The 23,495-nt window shown below is 34.6% G+C and overlaps 1 protein-coding gene across 1 annotated transcript in view; it reads left to right on the top strand.

The window, feature by feature from the left end:
* CFAP47 (cilia and flagella associated protein 47) overlaps positions 1-23,495 on the top strand; it is a gene marked incomplete at both ends in the record, with an annotated part of 276,077 nt that overhangs the window by 98,168 nt on the left and 154,414 nt on the right. The window contains 5 exon segments of the mRNA XM_081223108.1: positions 6,313-6,354; positions 6,357-6,443; positions 9,910-10,022; positions 11,168-11,258; positions 15,691-15,779. Of these exon segments, the coding sequence (XP_081079234.1) occupies positions 6,313-6,354; positions 6,357-6,443; positions 9,910-10,022; positions 11,168-11,258; positions 15,691-15,779 (422 nt within the window).

Raw genomic sequence — 23,495 nt, 5'->3', positions numbered from 1 at the left:
TTAGTGATGTTAAACATCTTTTTAAGTACCTGTTGGCCATTTTTATGTCTTCTTTGGAAAAATGTTGATTGACTCCTTTATAATATTCCTTTGTTCATATATTTAAAATCTAAGTTGAAACAGTCTTTTCATGGGATATTGCTAAAATTTGGAAATTAAAGTATGACTTCATAGAAATCTACTGGCTATTTTTAAATGTATGTAATTATGTACATCTGACTGTGTAATAAGCAAGCAGTTCTAGTGATAGGTCCAGTTTTCTTAAACCCCAACAATGAAATTTAAGTGCTTTATTAATATTATCTGAGTTCTAAGAATGAATTAAAGCAGCAGATTGTTTAATATAGATGTTCTATTATTGTTTTCCTATTTGGTAGCAAAAAAGAAGAATTTTCACCTTAGTTTTAAAATAAGTATTGATGTAGAGGTCACAATGTCAATACAGAGTTTTATTATGTTTAGACCTCCAAGCTATAATTCCATCTGGCCTTTCACATCGTCCTCTATAGCAACAATCAAAAACATATTATATGCTTACCATTTTCTGAGCCTTTAGTTTGTTACTTTAGAGTAATGAAGTAGTATAATAAGTTATTCCTGACTTCAAAGAATATGCAAACTCATTGAATATTCAAGATATATGCAAGTTAAATGATAAATAATGTTCTACTGATTTAATTGTCAATGTAGGAAAAGAATAAAGTGTAGAATTCAGATAAAAGAAGATATCAGTGTGATCTAGATTGATCCACCAAAGACTTTGTGGAGAAGGCAGGACTTACTTGGGGTCTTGAATGGTGGGTTGGATTCGGATTGGTAGTGGTAAGAGAGGGTGTTTATTCAGGCATAAGCAGAATGTAGAATGTGGACAGATGACATACATTAAGGAAATGGTGTGAATAGTTTGCCTTAGTTGGGGTTTGGGATTGGAAAAATAGACATAGGGCATATACTGGGATCTTGGGTATCAGCATAAAAAGTCAGGAGTTTACTATGTGGGTGTTGTGGGAATAAAGGTGTTTACTCTTACAGCAGTGGTGAGGATGGACCTAGGCGAAAGGCACTGGAAGCAGGGAACACAGTACAATAAAAATGCCATTGCAGTTGGTCAAGGAGAAAAGTAGTTTCTCTACTCATATCATTTTAATGGGGACTTAAAATAATAAACTGATAGGGGAGATATTGTGAGGTTTGTGAGACCTGGTGACCAGACACAAAAGGACACAAGAGGACCATTACAGCAAACTCTGAGTTTTCCATTCTATGATTCAGAGAGATTGATGATGCCAGTGCCCATGTGTGGCTTGGTACAAAATGCTTCCTTACACCTGCTGGAGAAATGGTGGAGAAGTGGTGTTTCATAACGGCTTGCTTTTTCCTTGTATTAAAGTCACTTATATGTTAAAGTCATTTTGTACCAGGTCTGACATTTATCTTTTATATTGGTAGAGCTATAAAGAGATACTGTAATCAAGGGTTTTGGCCAGAGAGTTCTTTTATAAGAGTTTTAAAGATAAACTCTAATTAAATACTTTAGTGTGGAAGAAAAAAGATATTATAGTTCCCGTCAATTTGACAGATTGAATATCCTCCATGAAATATGCTGGATAGACCCTGCAAGGGATACAGATATGGTGAAACCATACTCATGCTTTCAAATATGTTACTGACTCACAGTTGCACATATATCTGGTACAAAGCAGCCAGTGCATGCCAAGAAGACATAGATACAGTATGCTTTGGGAATCAAAGGGGGAGAGAAATCATTCTGAAAAAGGAACCAGGAAGAGTTGCATAGGACTTTTGGTGTTTAAGGTAACCTTTGAGAATTCGGTAAGGGTTTACAAGAAACTTAAAATATGTTTGGTTAGAAAATATAATTCATCGTACATTGTGATTCTCTCCTTTGCTTTTTGACTTCCTCAGATAAATTGACTCAAAATGTCTATTTAAAAAATATATATATCTATTTTATTGTGTAGCCAAAAAACAAGATTTTAAAATTTGAGTATCTACTACATAAAAAATGTAGAGAAGATGTCTAAGATTTGATGAATGGAAAAGTTGACCATGAACTTAGCTGATAATTACCAAGCTTTAACCAGCCAGTTCCAATTCCCTACCTTTTTATCAGCCTGAATTTACCCACTGCATTAAATGTCAAAGTTTTAAAAATATCACCCTTAAATGAACTTATCCATAGTGAATTAATGCTGATGCTTAGCACTGGTCCACATTTGAATCTTGTGAAATTCACCACTGGACTTACTTATTAATGTTTAAGTTCCTGATTCATCATGTCCTTCTTTGCAACTATTGAATCAGTTGGATAAGTTTCTGTGCCAGAGTTATGCCCTGTTGTGGAATCATGCCAGCTGGAATGTAACAGTTATTACATATCCTCCCTTTTAAAGCAAAGATATTGTGCAAATTATTTGGACTCATCATAGAATGTATTTTTATTCCCTCATGTAGAGAGAGAGAGAGATTCTCCTACACATAATTCACTGAGTATTGATGGAAGTTAAGGGTGAATAGATAATCTAACTTTTCTCTTAAAAATTTTGTTACTTTATATCAACTTGGATGCTTTCAGCCTTAATAACAGAATTCATGAATAAAAGTGTTTTAAAAGTAAAGAAGGTCAATGTTGTATGTAAGATGAATTCAGGCAGTAGAAGATTGTAGGGATAGTCATTCATTTCCTCAACAAAGTTATAAAAGATTCATTTTTGCCCAGCCCTTCTCAGCCTGCTGGCTTTGTTTTAAGCATGTGCGCTAATAACCACAAAGTTCCTGCTGAAAATGTTACATAACACCATTATACAGCTGTTCCTGGTCTGATTGAATAGGACCTTTTCTTGTGCTTCTCATTTTCCATAAAGTAAACTTTCCCAATGGTCCCACAGCATACTTCCCATCGTATATCATTGACCATAATTGCATCCCATGTTTGTAGTTAAACCAGTGTTTGAGAAAGGTAATGGAACAGCCACAAAAATTGGGAGTCTTAGTAAAGAAGAAAGGAGAAAATTGCTGTTGGCAAGGCAACCAGTAGTGTTCTCTGTAGGATTATGGTATGTCATTGGGTACTACTAGTTTTGACTGGTATCTAGTTTGAAAGCTGGGATATCTTGAAGTCATAGCAAATTAAACCCAGATGAGGACATTGAGACCTAGAGAAACCAATTGATTTAGTAAAGATTATGGCACTTTGTGGTAGCAGGACTTGATTTTAGTTTACTAGATTTTTACTCAACCATTTTCCTCTATTATGGCATTAAAAAAAAATTCCCTGTCTTTTGTTAGTCCAATTTGAAAATATCAGGGGAAAAATGGATCAATACAAGTAAAGTTCTTCTAGGTTAGAACTGTGTATAGAAAGTGATGGTTATCTTTGAAATACATCTCACATGAAAATCTTTATTTATTTATTTATTTATTATTTTTTCTTTTTTCTTTTTTTAAAATTTTTATTAGTTTCTGCTTTATAACAAAGTGAATCAGTCATACATATACATCTGTTCCCACATCCCTTCCCTCATGCATCTCCCTCCCTCCCACCCTCCCCATCCCACCCCTCCAGGCGGTCACAAAGCACCGAGCTGATCTCCCTGTGCTCTGCTGCTGCTTCCCACTATCTATCTACCTTACGTTTGGTAGTGTATATATGTCCATGCCTCTCTTTCACTTTGTCACAGCTTACCCTTCCCCCTCCCCATATCCTCAAGTCCATTCTCAAGTAGGTCTGTGTCTTTATTCCCATTTTACCCCTAGGTTCTTCATGACATTTTTTTTTAATTCCGTATATATGTGTTAGCATACGGTATTTGTCTTTCTGTTTCTGACTTACTTCACTCTGTATGACAGACTCTAGGTCTATCCACCTCATTACAAATAGCTCAGTTTCGTTTCTTTTTATGGCTGAGTAATATTCCATTGTATATATGTGCCACATCTTTATCCATTCATCCGATGATGGACACTTAGGTTGTTTCCAGCTCTGGGCTATTGTGAATAGAGCTGCAATGAACATTTTGGTACATGTCTCTTTTTGAATTATGGTTTTCTCAGGGTATATGCCTAGTAGTGGGATTGCTGGGTCATATGGTAGTTCTATTTGTAGTTTTTTAAGGAACCTCCATACTGTTCTCCATAGTGGCTGTACCAATTCACATTCCCACCAGCAGTGCAAGAGTGTTCCCTTTTCTCCACACCCTCTCCAGCGAAAATCTTGTTTTAAACAAACATAACTTATTTTGACATTTGGCTTTTTAAGCCTAGGATTGACTAAAATGCAATTTCTTTAGGTTATTTTCATTGAAATTTATCATAAAGGTAAGACTGTGCTTTTCTGTGGTTTTTCACTCTAATACCCTGATTATCAAATGTATTTTTCAATTAAGATAAACTTTTTTTTTTCATTTCCAAAATACTGCCTCTTCATCCTATTACACATTTTTCAAAGGTGAATTTTTGGAATAATTTTGTATTGCTGCCTATATATTGTGTGCTGTAGTCACTATAACTGTTCAGAAGACTTTTACTGGCCTCAGACTTGGGAACCAGAGTATCCTGCCACTAGTTCTACCCTTTCCCCAGTGAACATACTTCCCATCACTCTAGATAGCTCTCTTTGGATCACACCCAGAGGCTGGCCCATATTCTTCATTTCGTGGGAATTAAACTCTGTATTCCATTTTTCAGTTTGTCCTTATGTTGAATAATTTTCCTATATATGTTGACTAACATTGTCTTTAGTGAACAAATGTGAGATGACAGAATACTGATGAGAAACTTTGAGGTCCTGATATATTTCTCAGTTTTCCTCACATCATACTCACTAACAGTTTTCTACCCTGCCAAGGCTCCCCCTTTTCCCCCTAATAGTCTCCTCCCCGGGCACCTTTACTGGTTAGCCTTACTGCTTATTGACAGAACAAGAAAGAATAAACCTTTGTGTTCTTTCAAAGAAGGAAAAGAATGTTTTCAGGAATGTGGACTAGCAGATGATCAAAGGGGCTGTCATTATTTTGTGGTAACTGCTGCCAGATTTCAAAATCAAGTGCTTTAGTTCCACATAACACTTTAGATATCCTTAGCTCTGGCACTATTTGTGTTTTCAAGCCAGGCCCAGATAATTTTCAGTTGCTATGTGAATGTGTGCCATTAAGTCATAGTAGATCTTCAGTTTTTGGAAATGTTAGGAGCTTCCTGTTGACTAACAATGACAGAGCTGCTTGTTGATCAGTGGTGTTTATATGTCTTTGCCTCAGACCAATCCCAGTACTTCACTGCTGTGAATAATGCTTCCCCACTACTTCCGCCTTTCTCTAGGAGATCATAGACACTACATAAACTGAGAGAAAGAATCCTTCCTCCTTCTGCTCCTGACTCTACATTTGGGGTTTAATGCACATTCTGGCTATGTTGATTGTCCCTGCTGTTATTCCTCTCTAATTCTGGATTTTCTCTCAAATCTCTTCCAACAACCAGCACTAATTTATGTTGTTTATCAGTATAATTACATTTTCTGCCTTACTGTGATTTGTTCTAGACAAAGTACTTCCCCAGCCACCCTCCCCCTGCCCCTACCTGATCTGCCCGAATTGTTGCTCTTGTGTTATTCCTTGTTCTGAAATCAAGTCCCTCACCCTGGCATCCACACCCTCCTCTATGTGGCCGTGGCAGTCCTTAGTCTTTTCTTCCACAACTGGCCCCTTCTTATCTTATTATGCGTGATTCGGATTGTACTTTTTCTTTCCCGAATGAACACTATACTTCTTATATCATTGTCCTAGAGTTCTTTACCTTTCTGATAGAATATACCTTTTTCTCACTCAAAACACCAACTTATTTAAAATCCAAGCATTCTTCAAGGCCGTCCCATCTGCTACCTCCTCCTTTGGGCTTTTGCTTGAAAACCTCTTGCCATCTTTTACCTTAGTAGTTTGTCTACTATTACCTTTTACCATATTATATACTTTAAGTCAGGGATGGTATCTTAATCACATTAGTCAGTATTTCTAGTGCACAGTATTTTATCTGACTTCTGACTAGCTTTTATGACATCTTTGAGGCTGTGAGGTCATTATTATATTTAGAATACATCTAATTTATCTTTTAACACATAGGTGAAGCTGTTCTGATTCACAGCAATATTTTGTTTGCTCGTAGCAACATTTCAGCATCATTGTCAATAACATTTTAAGATGTTTTAAGTAATTCAACAATCGATGTACTGTGCTTTAGCTCTTTTTATATATTTTATCTGTATTTCCTGTAATTTATAATTCTCTTCTTTGAAACTAGGCTACTGACATCTGTGATCCCAATCCAATCCTGATGCTCATGTTTTGTGTCTGTATGAAAGACTTCCTGCATATCTCCCCAAGAAGGTGGTGCCCTTTCGTTGTACTCTTCATGACACTGTGTTGAGAGAGGTAAGGATATCTTTGGGGCCAAAATATACGTGGAGTTAAACATTTAAGTGGGTTTTAGATATTTCTTTCTCAACCCAAAATTAACAAAAGTATCAGTATGATAAAATAAGCCTTAAATGTTTTTCCTTCTAAACTAAAGGTATAGCAGAGTGAAATGGAGAATTTTTCCTTAATAGTAGTCACTACCTGCAATGAAATGATGACTCATTCATTTGAGGAATGGGTTGGGGAGATGGAAAATGAAAGTTAAGCACTTTGAAGGGCAAATCATTCAGGAAACTTGAGATCCATTTCATGTACAAGAAGACTGATGCAGTAAGTAGAAACTTGTGATCAGAGTATGCTTGGCTTTCCTTTAGGGAACTTTACACATCCAGATGGATTTTGTTCAAATGAGGATATGGAAAGGGAAGTAGTAATGAAAGCACTCCTGACCAGGGCCACTATTAATTCCCACTAAGGGTTTTTATATATGCTGGAGCTGCTAAATGTGTAACAGTGAATTTTTTAATATGCAGGAAAAATTAAAAATGAAATTTTCAGTCCTTTGACCATGACAAAACTATATAAATAAGTCCATGTTTTCTTTGATTGAGAAATATCTTGTCAGGGATCATCAACATCACTTTGGTTTTCAAACAATATGTTTCATATGAATACTTGTGAAATATGTTGAGCATACAGTTTGATTTCTTATATTTGTTTAAGACTGTTCCTTCTACTAGTTTTTATAAAATCTTCAACCAGATTTATAGTTCTCTCCTTCTTTCTCAGGACAGTCTGGGCTGTTAGAATCTTACTATGTACAGAAGTTAATTTACCTCTTTGGTCAGATCATTTTTATTCCTTGTCCTCAGGCTGTTTTATGTATTCCTCATGTTAAGCTGGGGGGGTGGTAATTTGATACTTTTGATGCAAAACATGTCCATATTTGGTCTTCAAAAGATACATCCTGGTGTTTTGTAGATGTAACCTTTTTGAGAAAATAACTGTGCAGGCTCTGTGACTGTATGAGTGATGGTTAATAAGAATTCAGTTAAAAATCAGGAAAAACTCAGGTCCTTGTCTCAAAGTGTAAAGGGCTCAATTTAGAGAAAGGAAAGCCACTCCTGATTTTCTATTAGCAAACATTGAGATATGATCCCTTTTTAAAAATTTTATTCCTTTCCCTTTTTTTGTTGGAAAAAGAGATAACAAAACTCTTCAGAGAACTTTTTCAACAGTATTTTGTACTGTAATTCACTACGTGCAATGATAATTAAGGGCCTTGGGTACTAACTGGCCTAGAGCTGTAATTACAATGAAGAGGACTTTTGACTTCAGAATCAAATTTCTGAAGAGTTAGAAATGCTTTGCTTAAGCCTGCAGAAGATAGGAGAGGTCTGAATTAGATTTAAGCAGTGATTTATTTCACTTAAGTATTATTACTAGTTTTCTAATTCTGTACACGTGTTTGAATTTCTTTATGCCGTTTGATCATTATTTTGAAAAAGTTAATAACACAAGCTAATTTTTAAACATAAATTTTATTTGTGATGTTAAAAATCAGATTAAAGCATATTAAAATGGAAACATGATTTCTTTCCACACTTTTTACTAAGAATAATGTTCACACTTTAAGATTATAGATGCGATTCTATGTAGAGCTTTTATTTTTCACAAATATAATAAACAGCTTTTGAAGGAAACAATAAAAATTAAATAGAAATGCAAAATAAAATATCAGTTACAACATGCTTTGATTTTAAATTTCATTCAAGAAAATCACTGATTTGGAAATTGCTAAGAATCTGTGGCATAGTTTGCCCGTATGCATCAGCACCGTAAATGTCAGTGCCTAAGTAGTAGAATGTCATTCCTATCAGCCCTTTCAACCTTCCAGTATAAAGAAAAATCTCAAGAAATGGCTACTGTAATTGAAAAAGTATTTTTGTAGCTATGTGTCACAAATAGAATACTGGGACCATTAAACAATATAATGATCAGTGAAAAAATGTAGAGTGCAGTGATTTTCTGAGATACTTTTAAAAGCAATAGAACTATCTTTTTTTTTTTTTTTTTACTTTTTGAAACAAAATCTACAGAGGAGCACAATAGTTAAAGAATGGCTGTCACTGCAAAAGGAGAATTGAGGTTTCAAAACTTGCTTTCTTTCCTTGAACAGCTTTCCCTTCTCCCCATCTACCACTCACATGACCCCTACATGAAATCCTGGAGTTGGGTGGAATAATCTGACCACAGATGGGCCCTATGCCTTTGCATCATTTATTTGTTTATTTATTTTTATATAAATTTATTTGTGTGTGTGTGTGTGTGTGTATGTATGTGTATGACATAATGAGAATGAGTAGCTTTCTTCAGATCTCAGGGCTGGTTATGGAAGTTCCAAGTATAAACCAGTAACAGTTCATGGTACATCTACTATTATTTTCAACATTTCCTTCCAGAAAATGGAAATTAGCTCTCTGTGACTTAAAATCACTAGATCTGTTAATTAATACTTTAAATGCACACATACATACATAAAAAATAAGACACTAGAGGAGTCTTGCCTCGATTGTTACTGAGATCTGTAAACAGGTAAGCAACATGAGAGCCCCCAAATTTGAGGGTAAACAAAGGGTAGAAACTCTTCGGCAACAACATACTTGTCTTGGTGGTTACCAAAGTTCTTATTGAAATATAAAAGTAGTTAATTTATCTTTCAACAGTTGTCTACCATATTCTATCTATGACTATAGTTCCTGGACTGCCTAAGTGCTGTCACCTTTTCGTTACTCTAATTTGGCCAACCATTCACTTCCCTCAGGTCTTCTCCATCCTCTGGGTCAGTACTTTCCATGATAACTCTGTGTCGTTCTAATGTGTATATTTTTTAATCCCCATTATATTCTGCATAAACACTTATATACTCACATTTTTCATGAAATGCTCTCTAAAAATGAAGTAACTCATTCTCGAATATTCTCCATATCTTGGCATCAGGAAGGAAAGGACAGCCAACCCTTAGCTCTACTACCACTTCTAAATGAGGCCACCATTGTTTTCAGCCTGGACCTCTGATACTAAACCTACACTCCTTATAATGCTTTCTACACTGAGCAGCCAGAGTAACCTTCTTGTAAATTGGATTATATAAGTTCTCTGTTTCAAATTCTTTAAAGATTTCCCTTTGCAGTACAATTAAAATCCAAGTTGCTAACTTTGGATTTCAAATCTTCAATGGTCAGGTGTTCTTACATCTGTCATTTCCTTGACTGATAGCTCTTTCTCCCTGCCCACTTCTGGAAAAAAATCAATAATACACACACACACTATCTTTGAACACAAATTCTGCTTTCTTCCAGTTACTACACTAGGAGTAAGTATTTTCATGATTAAAATATTTAACTCTGATAAAAATAAGAAATGTTAAGTTGTATATTTTTAAAATTCAGGATCTCATTTATACTCTTCTTCAACATAGATTCTACTGAAAAATTCAAGCTTGAAAAACTTAGTGTATAATGCTACAATTATCGGAAGAGATGCCACTGACTTCTCCCTCTCCCAAGGGAAGGTTGTGACAGTTTCTCCAAAGTAAGTGTTTTTTTTCTTTTAATTTTGCTTCACTGAACATATCAACCCTAGAGATTTAATGTGTGTAATGATTACAAAAGAGTGAGCTGAATTTGTTTTTTTAAAAAATAAATTTATTTATTTTATTTATTTATTTAATTTTGGCTGAGTTGGGTCTTCATTGCTGCTCGAGAGCTTTCTCTAGTTGTGGGGAGCGGTGGCTACTCTTCGTTGCGGTGCATAGGCTTCTTATTGCGGTGGCTTCTCTTGTTGTGGATCATGGGCTCTAGGCACATGGGCTTCAGTAGTTGTGGCTCCCAGGCTCAGTAGTTGTGGCTCGCAGGCTCTAGAGTGCAGGCTCATTAGTTGTGGCACACGGGCTTAGTTGTTCCTCGGCATGTGGAATCTTCCCAGACCAGGGCTCGAACTGGTGTCTCCTGCATTGGCAGGTGGATTCTTAACCACTGTGCCACCAGGGAAGTCCCTGGATTTGTTTTTAACAGATATATATGTGTAATGAAAAGATCGCCACTGCTGATATAGATAAGTTATTCAGATGTTACTGAGATTTCTCACCAATTTTGTTAAAACAGTTCTAACAATATAAAGCATTTGCTTTTTATGTATGCATTTAATTTTAATTTATTTTGCATGCATATGGTCCGTAGAGAATAGCCTCTAAGTTCTTTATGTACTACAGTCCCAGTCCAGGAAACTGGAACCAGTGTGTGCTAAATATATATATATATATATATATATATATATATATATATATATATATATATATATATATATATATATATATAATATTTAGTTGTTTCTGATTATAAATGCACTTCATGCTCATTGTAAAAATTTAGAAACTATGAAAGAATGAAGAAAAATAAAAGTAAAGGCTAAAAATCCTACCTCAAAGATACCCCCAATGTTTCTATTTTTCTCTATCACTTCATTATCATTGTATATTTATGTATGGATATATACATACATGTACACTCCCAAATTGTGATGGTATTCTATATAGTCTCATTTTTATTTGATTCTGTTCACATGATACTTGTTTAATGTTTCAATTACTAACCATTCTCAAAAATAAGGAACAAATGAAACCCTCAGGGAATAGTCTTGAGAAATTAAATACGAGCATAATATATAATTCTTCCTAGATCAACAAATCCTACTTCATATATTAATGTGTTAATGATGGCAAATACTCTTATTACATATTACAACGATGATATGAGAATAGCTGTGTCAGTACCACAGGAGTTGACAGATTTGATAACCAGTAATGGACTTTAACCAGTGTTAAATTTTAGTCATTGTCTTTGTATTCAATTATTTTTTCCATGTACAAAGCAACAGACTATAACTGCTAATTATCTTTTTGGTTTTTGAACTATACCTTAACCTGAATTACTTTTCACATGTAGTCTTTATTCTAATATATCAAACACAGAAATAACTGGAAATGGGAGCCAGCTTTAATTGTATTTAAAATACGAAGAAACCCAGTTGCAGTAGTACATTTGACTTGTGTCATTAGCCTCTGTTCATTTTCTTCAGTTGCTGCTCCATGCTAAAGGAGTATATAATTTATAAAGTCTGAATATTCATGGTTGAGACTATGTCCAGATTGAATTAAATATAACAAAAACAATTCTCCACTCACCTCTATCTATATTATAAATCAAATCCCAGAATAAAACTCTTTGTAAAAACAGCCCATTCGTTTTCCAAGTTATATTTCTTATATGTCTGTTATAAAACACAACTTTGGTAATACAAATTCATTTGGACATTGTCACAGTACCATTTGTCTTCCCTCAGTACTTTGATAAATGATCTCTTCTCTGCCCTTCAAATAGGATGATACAAGTGAAAAGGATTAAAGTCCCCCCCGACCCTTTGTTCACTCATAAACCTGATAGCCTCTTCCAGTATTTCAAAGTTCTCATGATGTGGAAATTCTTCCTAACAACCACACTAAACCTCTGATGTCTTAGCTTAAGACCATTTTTCTTGTTAGTTAAATTAACAATTAAATTTATAGTTTCTATTATAAATGTAAAACCTGTATACCTGCATTGTTGAAAATTTTGCACTTAACAGAAAAGTATAAAAAGGAAAACAAAAATTGTCTAGAATTCCATCAGATAAACACATTTAATTTATTCATTTCTTTCCAGTCTTTTTATATGAACAAGTATGTGTTTATTATAGCATATGCATAATTAGATGTTTACAAAGTAAATGCATTATATATGTAAATATTAAAACAATATATGTTAAACATTTGTTATGTATGAAATCTATATAGCATACACTTTTATGTACCTTTTCATATTTAATCATTCTTGCAACCATACTAGTGTCCTCGTTTTACAAAAGAAGACATTGGGCACAGAGACATTAAATCATTTGCCCAATTTTCCCTGCTATTAAATGGTGAAATAGAGATTCAAAACCAGCCAATGTAAATCCAGAGTTAGTACTCTTATTAAACTAACACCTGCAATACTGTGTGTGTGTGTTTGTGTATATCATATTCATACAAAGCCCTTGGCATTCAGTGAAATGTGACTTTGACTATTTGTAAGAAATCCTGAAGATCCATGACATATAATTATATCATTTTTGTTTCTCCGGGAGCTGGTTTGTGAGAATATTTCACTTGGGTGAACGGAATTCCCATTAATTGCTCAGCAGTGCTTTTTTCTTTTTATTCACCATTGTACCTTTAATGGTCTGCATCAATACAGACATATTTATGAATATTAGCTTCTTGAGGTTTTTAACACATGCCAAGTGAATGTTAACTGACCATATATCCATGTACACTTATACATGTAATCATGAATATATGTATTCATATTTTGACCATATTGTACATGTACATATATTCTTGTTTTCAACTTCCTTATCTTTTTTTATCAAAATTTAATTTACATCTGCTTTAACAACTCAGATACTGAAGAGTTTAACATGCAAAGGAAATCCTTCTCCCCTCATATTCCCATCTCTAGAGATCCACTTCTTGAGTGCCTACTTTTAACTCTTTCAACTATGTCTAATTTTAGTTCTTCCAATGGTTACCTCCACAAATATAAATAATCTATATATCTTTGCCAGTATTTTTATTATGTCAACTTCAGAAATAATGTCTTGATATATAGCTATAATATTTGATGGTCTTGCTTACTTATTACTCTAGATGGATCACCCTCTCACCAAACATCACTAGTTTTATCCTCTGTTCATTACTGTTCTGAGAGTAAAAATGTGTTTTGTAAATATTTCTTATGCAATCAGTGTACAAAGCATCTTTTGATTATTTTTTTAAGCTGAGAAAATAAATTCTAAAGAAGTGCGTAAAATCCTTCCTTCAAGTATACCACATTCTAGAGCACCTTACCTTTCATTCTTTTTTTTTTTTTTTTTTCTTTTTGCGGTATGCGGGCCTCTCACTGTTGTGGCCTCTCCCGTTGCGGAGCACAGGCTCCGGACGCACAGGCCCAGAGGCCATGGCTCACGGGCCCAGCCACTCCGCGGCATATGGGATCCTCCCAGACCGGGGCACGAACCCGTATCCCCTGCATCGGCAGGCGGACTCTCAACCACTGCGCCACCAGGGAGGCCCACCTTTCATTCTTATTTGGACTGAGTGCTTTCCAGACCTACTGAAGAGCTTAGTATTGGGCACTCTATATTTCTCTTTGGATAGAAACTAATATCCTTCTCTTTCTTAATGTACTCACTTATTTACTAAAAAACTTCCTTTATGAAACCTTCTAATAAAAAGTATGGGAGAGGTAAATTTCCTAAAATTTTTATTTTTAAGCATGTCTTTTGACTACCCTTACACTTGATTTATATTTTGCTTGGTATATTTTTCCAAGATGAAAAGGTTTTTCCTCGTAACTCTTGAGATAATTGTTCCACTTCCTCATGGTATTCAGTATTTGTGATGGGAAAGTCTACTGTAATTCTGTTTTCCCACACCTCTGGACATTTTTAGGATCTTCCATTGTGTTGTGATATTGTTCCAGAATGCATCAAGGAGGGACTTTTTAAATTCACTATCTGGGTGCACAGTGAGTCTTTTAATTATGAACTTGTTTTTCATAAGCTCTGGAAAATTCTCTTAAATAATTTCTTTCATCATTCTCTCCCTCCATTTTCATTGTGCTCATTTTCCAATCTTTAGTTGTTGGATACTACCTGTTAATTGGATCCTCTGTATATCCTATCTTATCACTCATCTTTTTCAGCTCATTGCTTTTCTCTCTCTTTATCAACAAGCCTTATTTTCCAACTGTTTCCTTTAGGAGATAGATAGATAGATAGATAGGTGATCTCCTATATATATTTATAAGAATACTTTCTTTTGCATTGAGTATCTCTATTTCATAGCGTCCTGTTCTTAAACTGGAGTTATAATATCTTAATAAGCATCTCTGGTTTTTATATTCTGACTTTTACGTTCTCATCTATGACCTGTATTATTTTTATTTTCTTTGAGATCAGTCGGTATGTTTGTTTATCTTGGTCTCGGTGATATAAAAATATCTTTTTAGACTAAATAATTTAAAAGACTTCGGTTTTTACACATAGGGTTCAGAAAATATTTTATTTTCTTTAAAAAATCTGTAGGTTTATCATTATCAGATATTATATAATTATCTATGTGCACCATATCCTGTCTTAGATTCTGTCTGAATCATGATTAATAATGGCTCTTTCTGCCAGTTGTGGATTTAAATTCCCTGAGATATCATTTATATAGAAAACATTAAACAGCTATACCAGCATATAAACAAACATTTCTGCATCTAACTTGATGACTAAATATAGCTCTAATCATAGATTGACTGTCATAGAAGTGAAAGTATACTTTTAGAAAACCATTCTGTTTCTTTTTTTCCTCATTATTCTCATTGAGCCATCTGGGCACTGACATTGATGTGTCATATATTTATTTTCCATCCCATCCAAAAGCCATGTTGAAGTAGTTTATGAGGTACATGTAATATCAAGGAGACTTTTTTTAAATGAGGGGGAGGCAATTGGAACAAAAAGAAAATAAAAGATAAGAAAATTAAGATAAAGTCCATAATTATGATACGCATCTGGAGACATAAGGCACTTACCTGAAAAAGACAACCCACTTGATTCTGAAATTTGTAACATGCTCAGGAAGGAATACTGGTCTTTTCCATGCTTAAATATGACTACAAAATTTATAAAAGAAATATCTATACTCAGGAGAAGCTCAAATCTTGATGGTCCTAAAACCAGCTGTTGGCTTCATAAAAAGGATACTCTATTTTAAAATGTTTCATAAAACTTAAGTATAGTTCCATAAATTTATTTACTAAGTGCATGTTATTTAGCTTATGGTCATTCATTTTTTTTTTTTTGCGGTACGCGGGCCGCTCACTGTTGTGGCCTCTCCCGTTGTGGAGCATAGGCTCCGGATGCGCAGACTCAGCAGCCATGGCTCACGGGCCCAGCCGCTCCGCGGCATGTGGGATCTTCCCAGACCAGGCACGAACCCGTGTCCCCTGCATTGGCAGGCGGACTCTCAACCACTGCGCCACCAGGGAAGCCCAAGTTTGTTTTTTGTAATTAAGGATATTATTTTTTGTTATTATCATATTGTATGTTTTATTTATTTTTTTTACCTTAGGCAACTATAAAATGCAAATCTCCGTGTTATAAATGGAAAGAAGTCACTGTGAATGTTAAAAATCCCTTCCACGCTGCTGGGGACTTCAGGTAAGTTATTGTTGTGACATAAATTCATTGCAATTAGCCATATTGAATCTTAAGAGAAGTATGTAATTTTCTTCAACATGAACTGTTTTGAGGAGAAATTTTAAATATTTACATTGCTATAAATTTATAAGCATCAGCAGGTAAAATAGAACAAATAATGAAGGTAAATCAGTTTTCCTTGAAATGCTATTTGATCTCTACAAAGCTAAGGCTGATCATATCAAATTTATGAATTTTGTCTCTAAGCTTTCTGTTTATTGAGATTTACAGTTCTTTCATTTTTTAAAATTTATAATTAATAGACTTTTTAACTTCTAATTTTATCCTATCTGTTAATTTCCAAAAGTGAAATGTTGATTCAAGCGGAAAATTTATTTTTACCTAAAGCATCATGATTAATTAAAACTGCACATTAAACGTGCATTTGTGCATCTTGAGATTTAGCAACAACAATAACAACAGCATATATTTGAAATTAAAAGACAATAAATTGCTTAAGTATTATTTAAGGTCGCAAGTAGAAAAATATCTTTCTATAAATTTACATATAAATTTACCTTATGTATCGCTTAAATTATGAACTCTGTTAACACCAGCTTTAAAAATCAGCTCCTTACAGCAGTACTTGTGTTGAGACTAGAAGTTGTATGTATGCTTATTATTTTAGTAGTTGATAATTTCCAGTTTTTAAATCACTATATGTCTAGGCTTTTGGTAATTTCTTATTAACAATGTCATTTATTGTTGACAAGACAAAAATTCTTTTTTTAAAACAGCTGGTGAATTTATGGTTCCCATGTTCAGTGAGGGAGAATTTTATTTACCTTAATTTTATTAAAGTGTTATATCAGAATGTAAGGAATAAAAAATACCAGAATATGTGGCATTAATCCAGTATTAAAATATGCCCTTAAATAAACCAAATGACTGCAGTTCTTTGGAGGAAATCAGGATCGAACATGTTTAGACTTATTCTAGTTGTAGAACTGAAAGTAAATCTCAAAGTTCCTGGAATTGGTAGGATATTATAATTGTATGTTTCTCATACAATTATAATATTTTATTGTTATTTTATGGTTTATCTCAGATTGAATTAAAATTGTTACTTCTTGTGAGGAATGCATGATTTGGTAGAGGACAAGATTGTTAATTGGGGACTTTTGACTCCTTCCTCTCTTATTTGAATGTGGCCCTCAAACTTAGGCAGTGGGCATATGAACTCAGAAATTTAAGGCCAATCATAAAATTTGTAAAATCAGTAATTTACCGTAAACATATATTACTTTTAAAGATAAAATGTAATAAAAGAGAATGAGTAAGAAAGGAAATTTAAAGCCAAATAATTCATATAGAGACTATTTTAATGTTATAAACAGTATAACAATAAGTGACCTAGTCTTTCATATTATACTTACAAAAAATGATCAGAATTTGCTTATTATTAACAATCTCATGTTAAATGTACTTTAAAGTAAAATTTTAAATTTCATATATTTTCCAAAAATTTATATGCAGCACAGTGATCAGATTTGATTCTACTTTGTCAAAATTTGATATTCTTTTTAACAAATAAGGTGACCCAGTCTAGATTAAAAAAAAAAAATTATTGAGCTGTGGTTGATATGCAGTATTATATATTCTGGTATACAGTACAGTGATTCACAATTTTTAAAGGTAATGCTCCATTTATAGTTATTATAAAATATTGGTTCTATTCTCTTTGATGTACAATATATCCTTGTAGCTTATTTATTTTATACATGGTAGTTTGCACTTCTTAATCCGCTATCCAGTCTAGATTTAACAGAAACAGGATTAGCTCCCACACCTCTGTGTACCAGATCAGTAGTTCTCAAATTCCTCTTTAGCAGGATGCAACTATTTTATGCTGTATAATTCTTTTTTTATGTGTTGTAAGATTTGGTTTAGTAGTATTTTGTTGAAAAGTTTGCATTTATAACCAAAGGATTTACTAGTGTAATTTTCTTTTCTTGTGATGTCTTTATCTGCTTTTTATATCATCAGTACTACCCTCAGAGAAAGATTTGGGAAATGGTCCTTTCCATTCTATTTTTGGGGAGAGTTTGTGAAGGATTGGTATTAATTCTTCTAATGTTTGGTAGAATTGAAGCCATCTGGGTCTGAGCTTTGCTTTGTGGAAACTTTATTTTATTACTAATTTCATCTCTTGTTATGGCATACTCAGATTTTCCATTTCTTCTTGAATCAGTTTGGTAGTTTGTGCCATTGTAGGAATTTATACATTTCCTCTAAATTATCTAAGTTGTTGGCATGGAAGTTTTCACAGTATTCCCTTATAATCCTTTTTTTCCCCCTGTAAAGGCAGTAGTGATGCCCCTTCTTCCATCCCTTACTTTGATTTTTCTCTCCTTTATTCTTGATCAATCTAGGTAAAGATTTGTTAATTTTATCGATCTTTTGAAAGACCCTTCTTCTAGTTTCCTTGATATTTTCTATTGTTTATCTTTTTTTTAAAAAAAGTCTTATTTTGAGGTATATTTGATATGCAAAAAACCCCTATACTTTTAAAGTATACAGTTTGATGAGCTTGGACATATGCATGTACCATGATACTATCACGACAATGAAGGCAATAAACATATCCATCACTTCCAAAAGTTTCCCTGTGTTCCTTTTCTCTCTCTTTTTTTTTTCCTTTTTTGTGGTAAGAATTCTTAACATGAGAATTGCCCTCTTAACAAATGTTTTAGTGCACAATACCATATTGTTATTTATAGGCACTATGTTGCATAGAACATCTATAGTACTTATTCATCTTGCATAACTGAAACTTGATACAACAACTCCCATTTCATCCTCTTCCCAGCCCCTAACAACCACCACTCTACTCTCTGCTTTTTGAGTTTGACTATTTAAGATACCTCACGTAAATAGTAACTTAATTCCACTGAGATTCACAAAGTGTTACTCATATAGCTCTATTCCCTTCCCCCTATTTTGTGTTTCTTTTGGTCATATGTATTATATCAATAATGTTACAATAATCAGTAATATTACATAATATTTATGAATATTTCTTTTTATTTATTTTGTGTATTTTTTATGATTTTAAGAAAACTGAGAGAAAAAAGGACAGTATATCAATTTGCTAGGGCTGCCAGCACAAAATACTGTAAGACTGGGTGGCTTAAACAACAGAAATTTATTTCTCACAGTTCTTGAGGCTAGAAGTCCAAGATCAAGGTGCTGGCAGATTAGGTTTCTTCTGAGGCCTCTCTCTTTGGCTCACAGATGGCCACCTTCTTTCTGTGTCTTCACATGGTCTTTTCTCTCTATGTGTGCATGCCTGGTGTCTCTTTGTATGTCCACGTTTCCTCTTACAAGAACACCAATCAGGATGAATTAGGGCCCACCCTAATGGACTCATTTTAACTTAATCACCTTTAAAGGCCCTATCTCCAACTGTAGTCACATTGTGAGGTACTAGGGGTTAAGGCTTCAACATATGAAGTTTGCGGGGGGGGGGGCACAGTTCAATTCATAACAGAAAGTACATATTTATAGCCTTCATTATATTAATCTTCTTATTTATCATTTTTGTTTTTCTTTAATTGTTCTTATAGATTCATGCTACCTTCTGGAATGATATCCATAGCCCAGTCCCACTTTGCTCTCACCCACCTCACTCCTTCCTTCCTTCCCTCCCTCCCTCCCTCCCTTCCTCTCTTTCACAGAAAAACAAATGTATCATTTAATAAACTATTATAAGGTAAACACTCTTGTATCTGAGTCAAGAAATAGGACTTTGTCAACCATCCCCAAATCTCCTCTTTCTTTCTTGAATAAACTGCTATCTTGACTTTCATGGTAATCAAGGAAGTGACACACACAAGTGTGAATTTCTGGGCACTGGAGTTTACTCTTGCTGATTAAAAAAAAATCATGTGCCTTTTAAATGATTTACAGGTTCCTCCTCCATTTCTTTCTTTTCCTTACAATCATCAGTTGAAGAACATGAGCTGATTGAGCTGCAGTTTCCCATGTCTGGATTTTGCTGATTTCATGTTTATGGTATAGGTTCACATGTTCTTTTTTCAGTTGTATATTTTGTAAATTCACAGCTGAATACAGAGGAATGATTAGACTCAGGTTCAGTTGCTTTGGCATGATTAAAGGAAATGACATTCTTTCTTTAGGAAGCATATAATATCTTGTCTCTTTTTGGAATGTTAGTAGCCATTGATACTCAGTGGGTACCTCCATTATTTGTGAGTGGTTACAAAATGGTGATATTCCATTTCTATCATTTATGAAATGTATTAGTTGGAATATTTTTACAAAGAGAACATCTTCTCATCTCTTTGGTTATCCAGTGGTACAGTTCATATAAGAAAAGTAAAATAAATGTTTAATTTTTTCCCTTTATTTTTCTTCTTTTTACCTTTTGACCCCCTTCACCCATTTATCCCACGCACCCCATCCCCTAAGTCTGGCATCCACCAGTCTGTTCTCCATATCTATGAGCCTGTTTTTTTCAAGATTCTACATATGAGAGAGAGATTATATTGTATTGTCTTCTTCTGTCTGACTTATTTTACTTAATGACCTTGAGATCCATCATGGTTTTGCAAATGGCAATATTTCATTGTTATGGCTGAGTAATATTTCATTGTATATATACACCACAATTTCTTTATCCATTCATCTGTCAATGGACACTTAGGTTGTTTCCATATCTTAACAATTGTAAATAATGCTGTAGTGAACATGGAAGTGCATGTATCTTTTAGAGTTAGTGTTTTTGTTTTCTTTAGATAAATACCTAGAAGTGGAATTGCTGGATCATACGCTAGTTCTATTTTTAATTGTTTGAGGACCCTCTAAACTATTTTCCATAGTGGCTGCACCCATTTACATTCCCACCAACAGTGCAGAAAGGTTCCTTTTTCTCCACAACCTCACCAACACTTATTACTTCTTGTCTTTTTGATAGTAGCCATTTTAACAGGTATAAGATATATCTCATTGTGGTTTGGGTTTGCATTTCCCTCATGATTAATGATGTTAAGGATTTTTTCATGTGCCAGTTGGCCATCTGTATGCCTTCTTTAGAAAAATGTGTATTCAGATCTTCTGCCCATTTTTTAATCAGATTGTTTGGATTTTTGCGATTTAGATATTGGGTTTTTTTATATTTTGGATATTAGCCCCTTATCAGATATTTGATTTGCAAATATTTTCTCCAGTTCATTAGGTTACCTTTATATTTTGTTGATGATTTCCTTTACTGTGCAGAAGCTTTATTTCAGTTTGATGTAGTCCCATTTGTTTATTTTTGCTTTTGTTGCTTTTCCTTTTGGTGTCAGATTCAAAATATCACTAAGACCTATATCAAGGAGTTTACATAAACCTGTGTTTTCTTCTAGGAGTTTTATGCTTTTAAGTCTTATGTTCAAGTCTTTAATCTATTTTGAGTTAATTTTTGTGTATGGTGTAAAATAGTGATCTAGTTTCATTCTTTTGCATGTGGCTGACCAGTTTTCCCAGAACCACTGACTGAAGAGACTGTCAGTACTGCACTGTATATTCTTGGCTCCTTTGTTGTAAATAATTGACCATATAAGTGTGGATTTATTTCTGGGCTCTCCATTCTTTTCCATTGATCTGTGTGTCTGTCTTTATGCAAATACCATACTGTTTTAATTACTCTAGCTTTGTATTGTTTGAAATTGGGGAGTGTGACACAGCTATGTTCACCCATCTCATTTTTCAAATGGTTTTTCTTTTCCTTTCTCTTTCTCCTCTCTTTCTGTTAATTTCATTAAACATGTGTTGGTCCATTTAAGTGTGTACCATATATATGTGTTTATTTTTCTTTTTCTCTGTTTTCAGACTGCATAATCTCTATCAATCTTGAAGTTTGTTAATTCTTTTTTTCCTGCCAATTCAAATCTCTTGAGCCCCTCTAGTGATTTTTTTATATCTGTTATTGTTGTTTCCAAATCCACAATTTCCATTTGGTTCTTTATTAATTTCATTCTATTTTGATATTCTCTATTTGATGTTACATTGTCATCATGCCTTCCTTTACTTCTGTAGTCATAGTTTCCTTCGTTTTTGAAGACATTTACAATGGCTATTTTGAATAACTGTTCTGTTAAATATGGTAGCTGATCACTCTAACAGGCAGTTTTTCTTGCATGCCTCTTTTATTGTTTCTTTGCTTGTTTCATAATTGTTATGTTGGAAACTGGACGTTTTTGAAAATATATTGAGTTCTGGTCCCACTTCCCACAGGATTGTTAATGTTGTTTGGTTGTTTGTTTACTGAGTAGCTGGCTTATTTTAGTGATGTCTACTCCCCATCCCCCGCCCCCAAAAAAAACCCCACATACATAGTGTGAACCTTCTAATGTTGCTTCTAGGGGATACAGCCTTGGGTATGCACACAGTCACTCTGGGTTAACAGTGGTTTTGGCGGGGCTTTCGAATTGACTCTCTGTGTCTCTGTCCACACCTAGCTATTAAATTCCCCTAATTACAGTTCTATGGAAGGCATAAATTGCTCCTCAGGCCAATTCAATCAAATCCAGCTCATTTGAAATAATAATTCATTAGGTCAGTGTTTGAGATTTATTCTGTCCCCAGGAGGGCTCCTCCCAGTGGTCTCTTGCCCCAGGTTTCTCCAACAAACTAGCAGGGATCCTCCCAATTGCCTTTCACTACAACTGCACTATTTTTTTTTTTTTTTTTTTTTTTGGCTGTGTTGGGTCTTCATTGCTGCACGCAGGCTTTCTCTAGTTGAGATGAGCAGGGGCTACTTTTTGTTGTGGTGCATGGGCTTCTCATTGCGGTGTCTTCTGTTGTTGTGGAGCATGGGTTCTAGAGCACAGGCTCAGTAGTTGTGGCACATGGGCTTAGTTGCTCCGTGGCATGTGGGATCTTCCTGGACCAGGGCTCAAACCCGTGTCGCCTGCATTGGCAGGTGGATTCTTAACCACTGCGCCACCAGGGAAGCTCCAACTGAACTATTTTTAAGGGCACCCTTGATCTTCACGTTTTTGAAAATGGAATCAGTTCCTTTGTGAAGAGATTAAGAACTATATGCTTTAAGGTCAGCTTCTCCCTCTAGGCAAAATCTCTGAGCCACGGCTCTCTTGGTGGAACTGGGGACAGTGGTACACTTTTCTTGGAGAATCAGTCCCACATTAGGAGCTGAGTGCTAGGTGGGATGGGGGACAGTAGCTTCAGGTCTTCCTGGCTTGCTTCTTCCAGCATAGATCCACCACTTTATAAGGTAGGGCAATGGCAGTTTCACATCCATGTAGAGCCTGTGGTCCATGATTTGGTGCTGGGCAGAAGGGAGCCCCTTGACTCCTCTCAGCTGCATCTGCCCAGAACTTAGCCTCAGCAACATGTACTTGGGGCAGGATGAGAAATGTTGATGTCACACATCTCTCAGAAAGATAGTTCTTTATCTGGGAGCTAGGGAGGAATGAGCCCTATATTCTTAGCTGTACTAGTCTGGAGTAGAGTTTATGTCTTAATTGGGTGAGGAAGGAGGAGGAAGAGAGTGGTCTTGGTTCAGATGCCACAGACTGCATCTTTTCTTACTGAATTTAGTAAATATTACTGAAGAGGTGTGTGTTTTTTGGGGTTTTTTTTTTTTGCTATATGCCCTCAAGATCATTTCAAGAGAGTTTATATAGTTGATTTTTATATTTTAACTCATTT

This window comes from Mesoplodon bidens (genome assembly GCF_964165515.1).
Source record: "Mesoplodon bidens genome assembly, chromosome: X".
NCBI classification, from domain to species: Eukaryota; Metazoa; Chordata; class Mammalia; order Artiodactyla; family Ziphiidae; genus Mesoplodon; species Mesoplodon bidens.
Note: the sequence above shows the minus strand (reverse complement) of the source record. Positions and strands in the feature narration are given on the sequence as shown.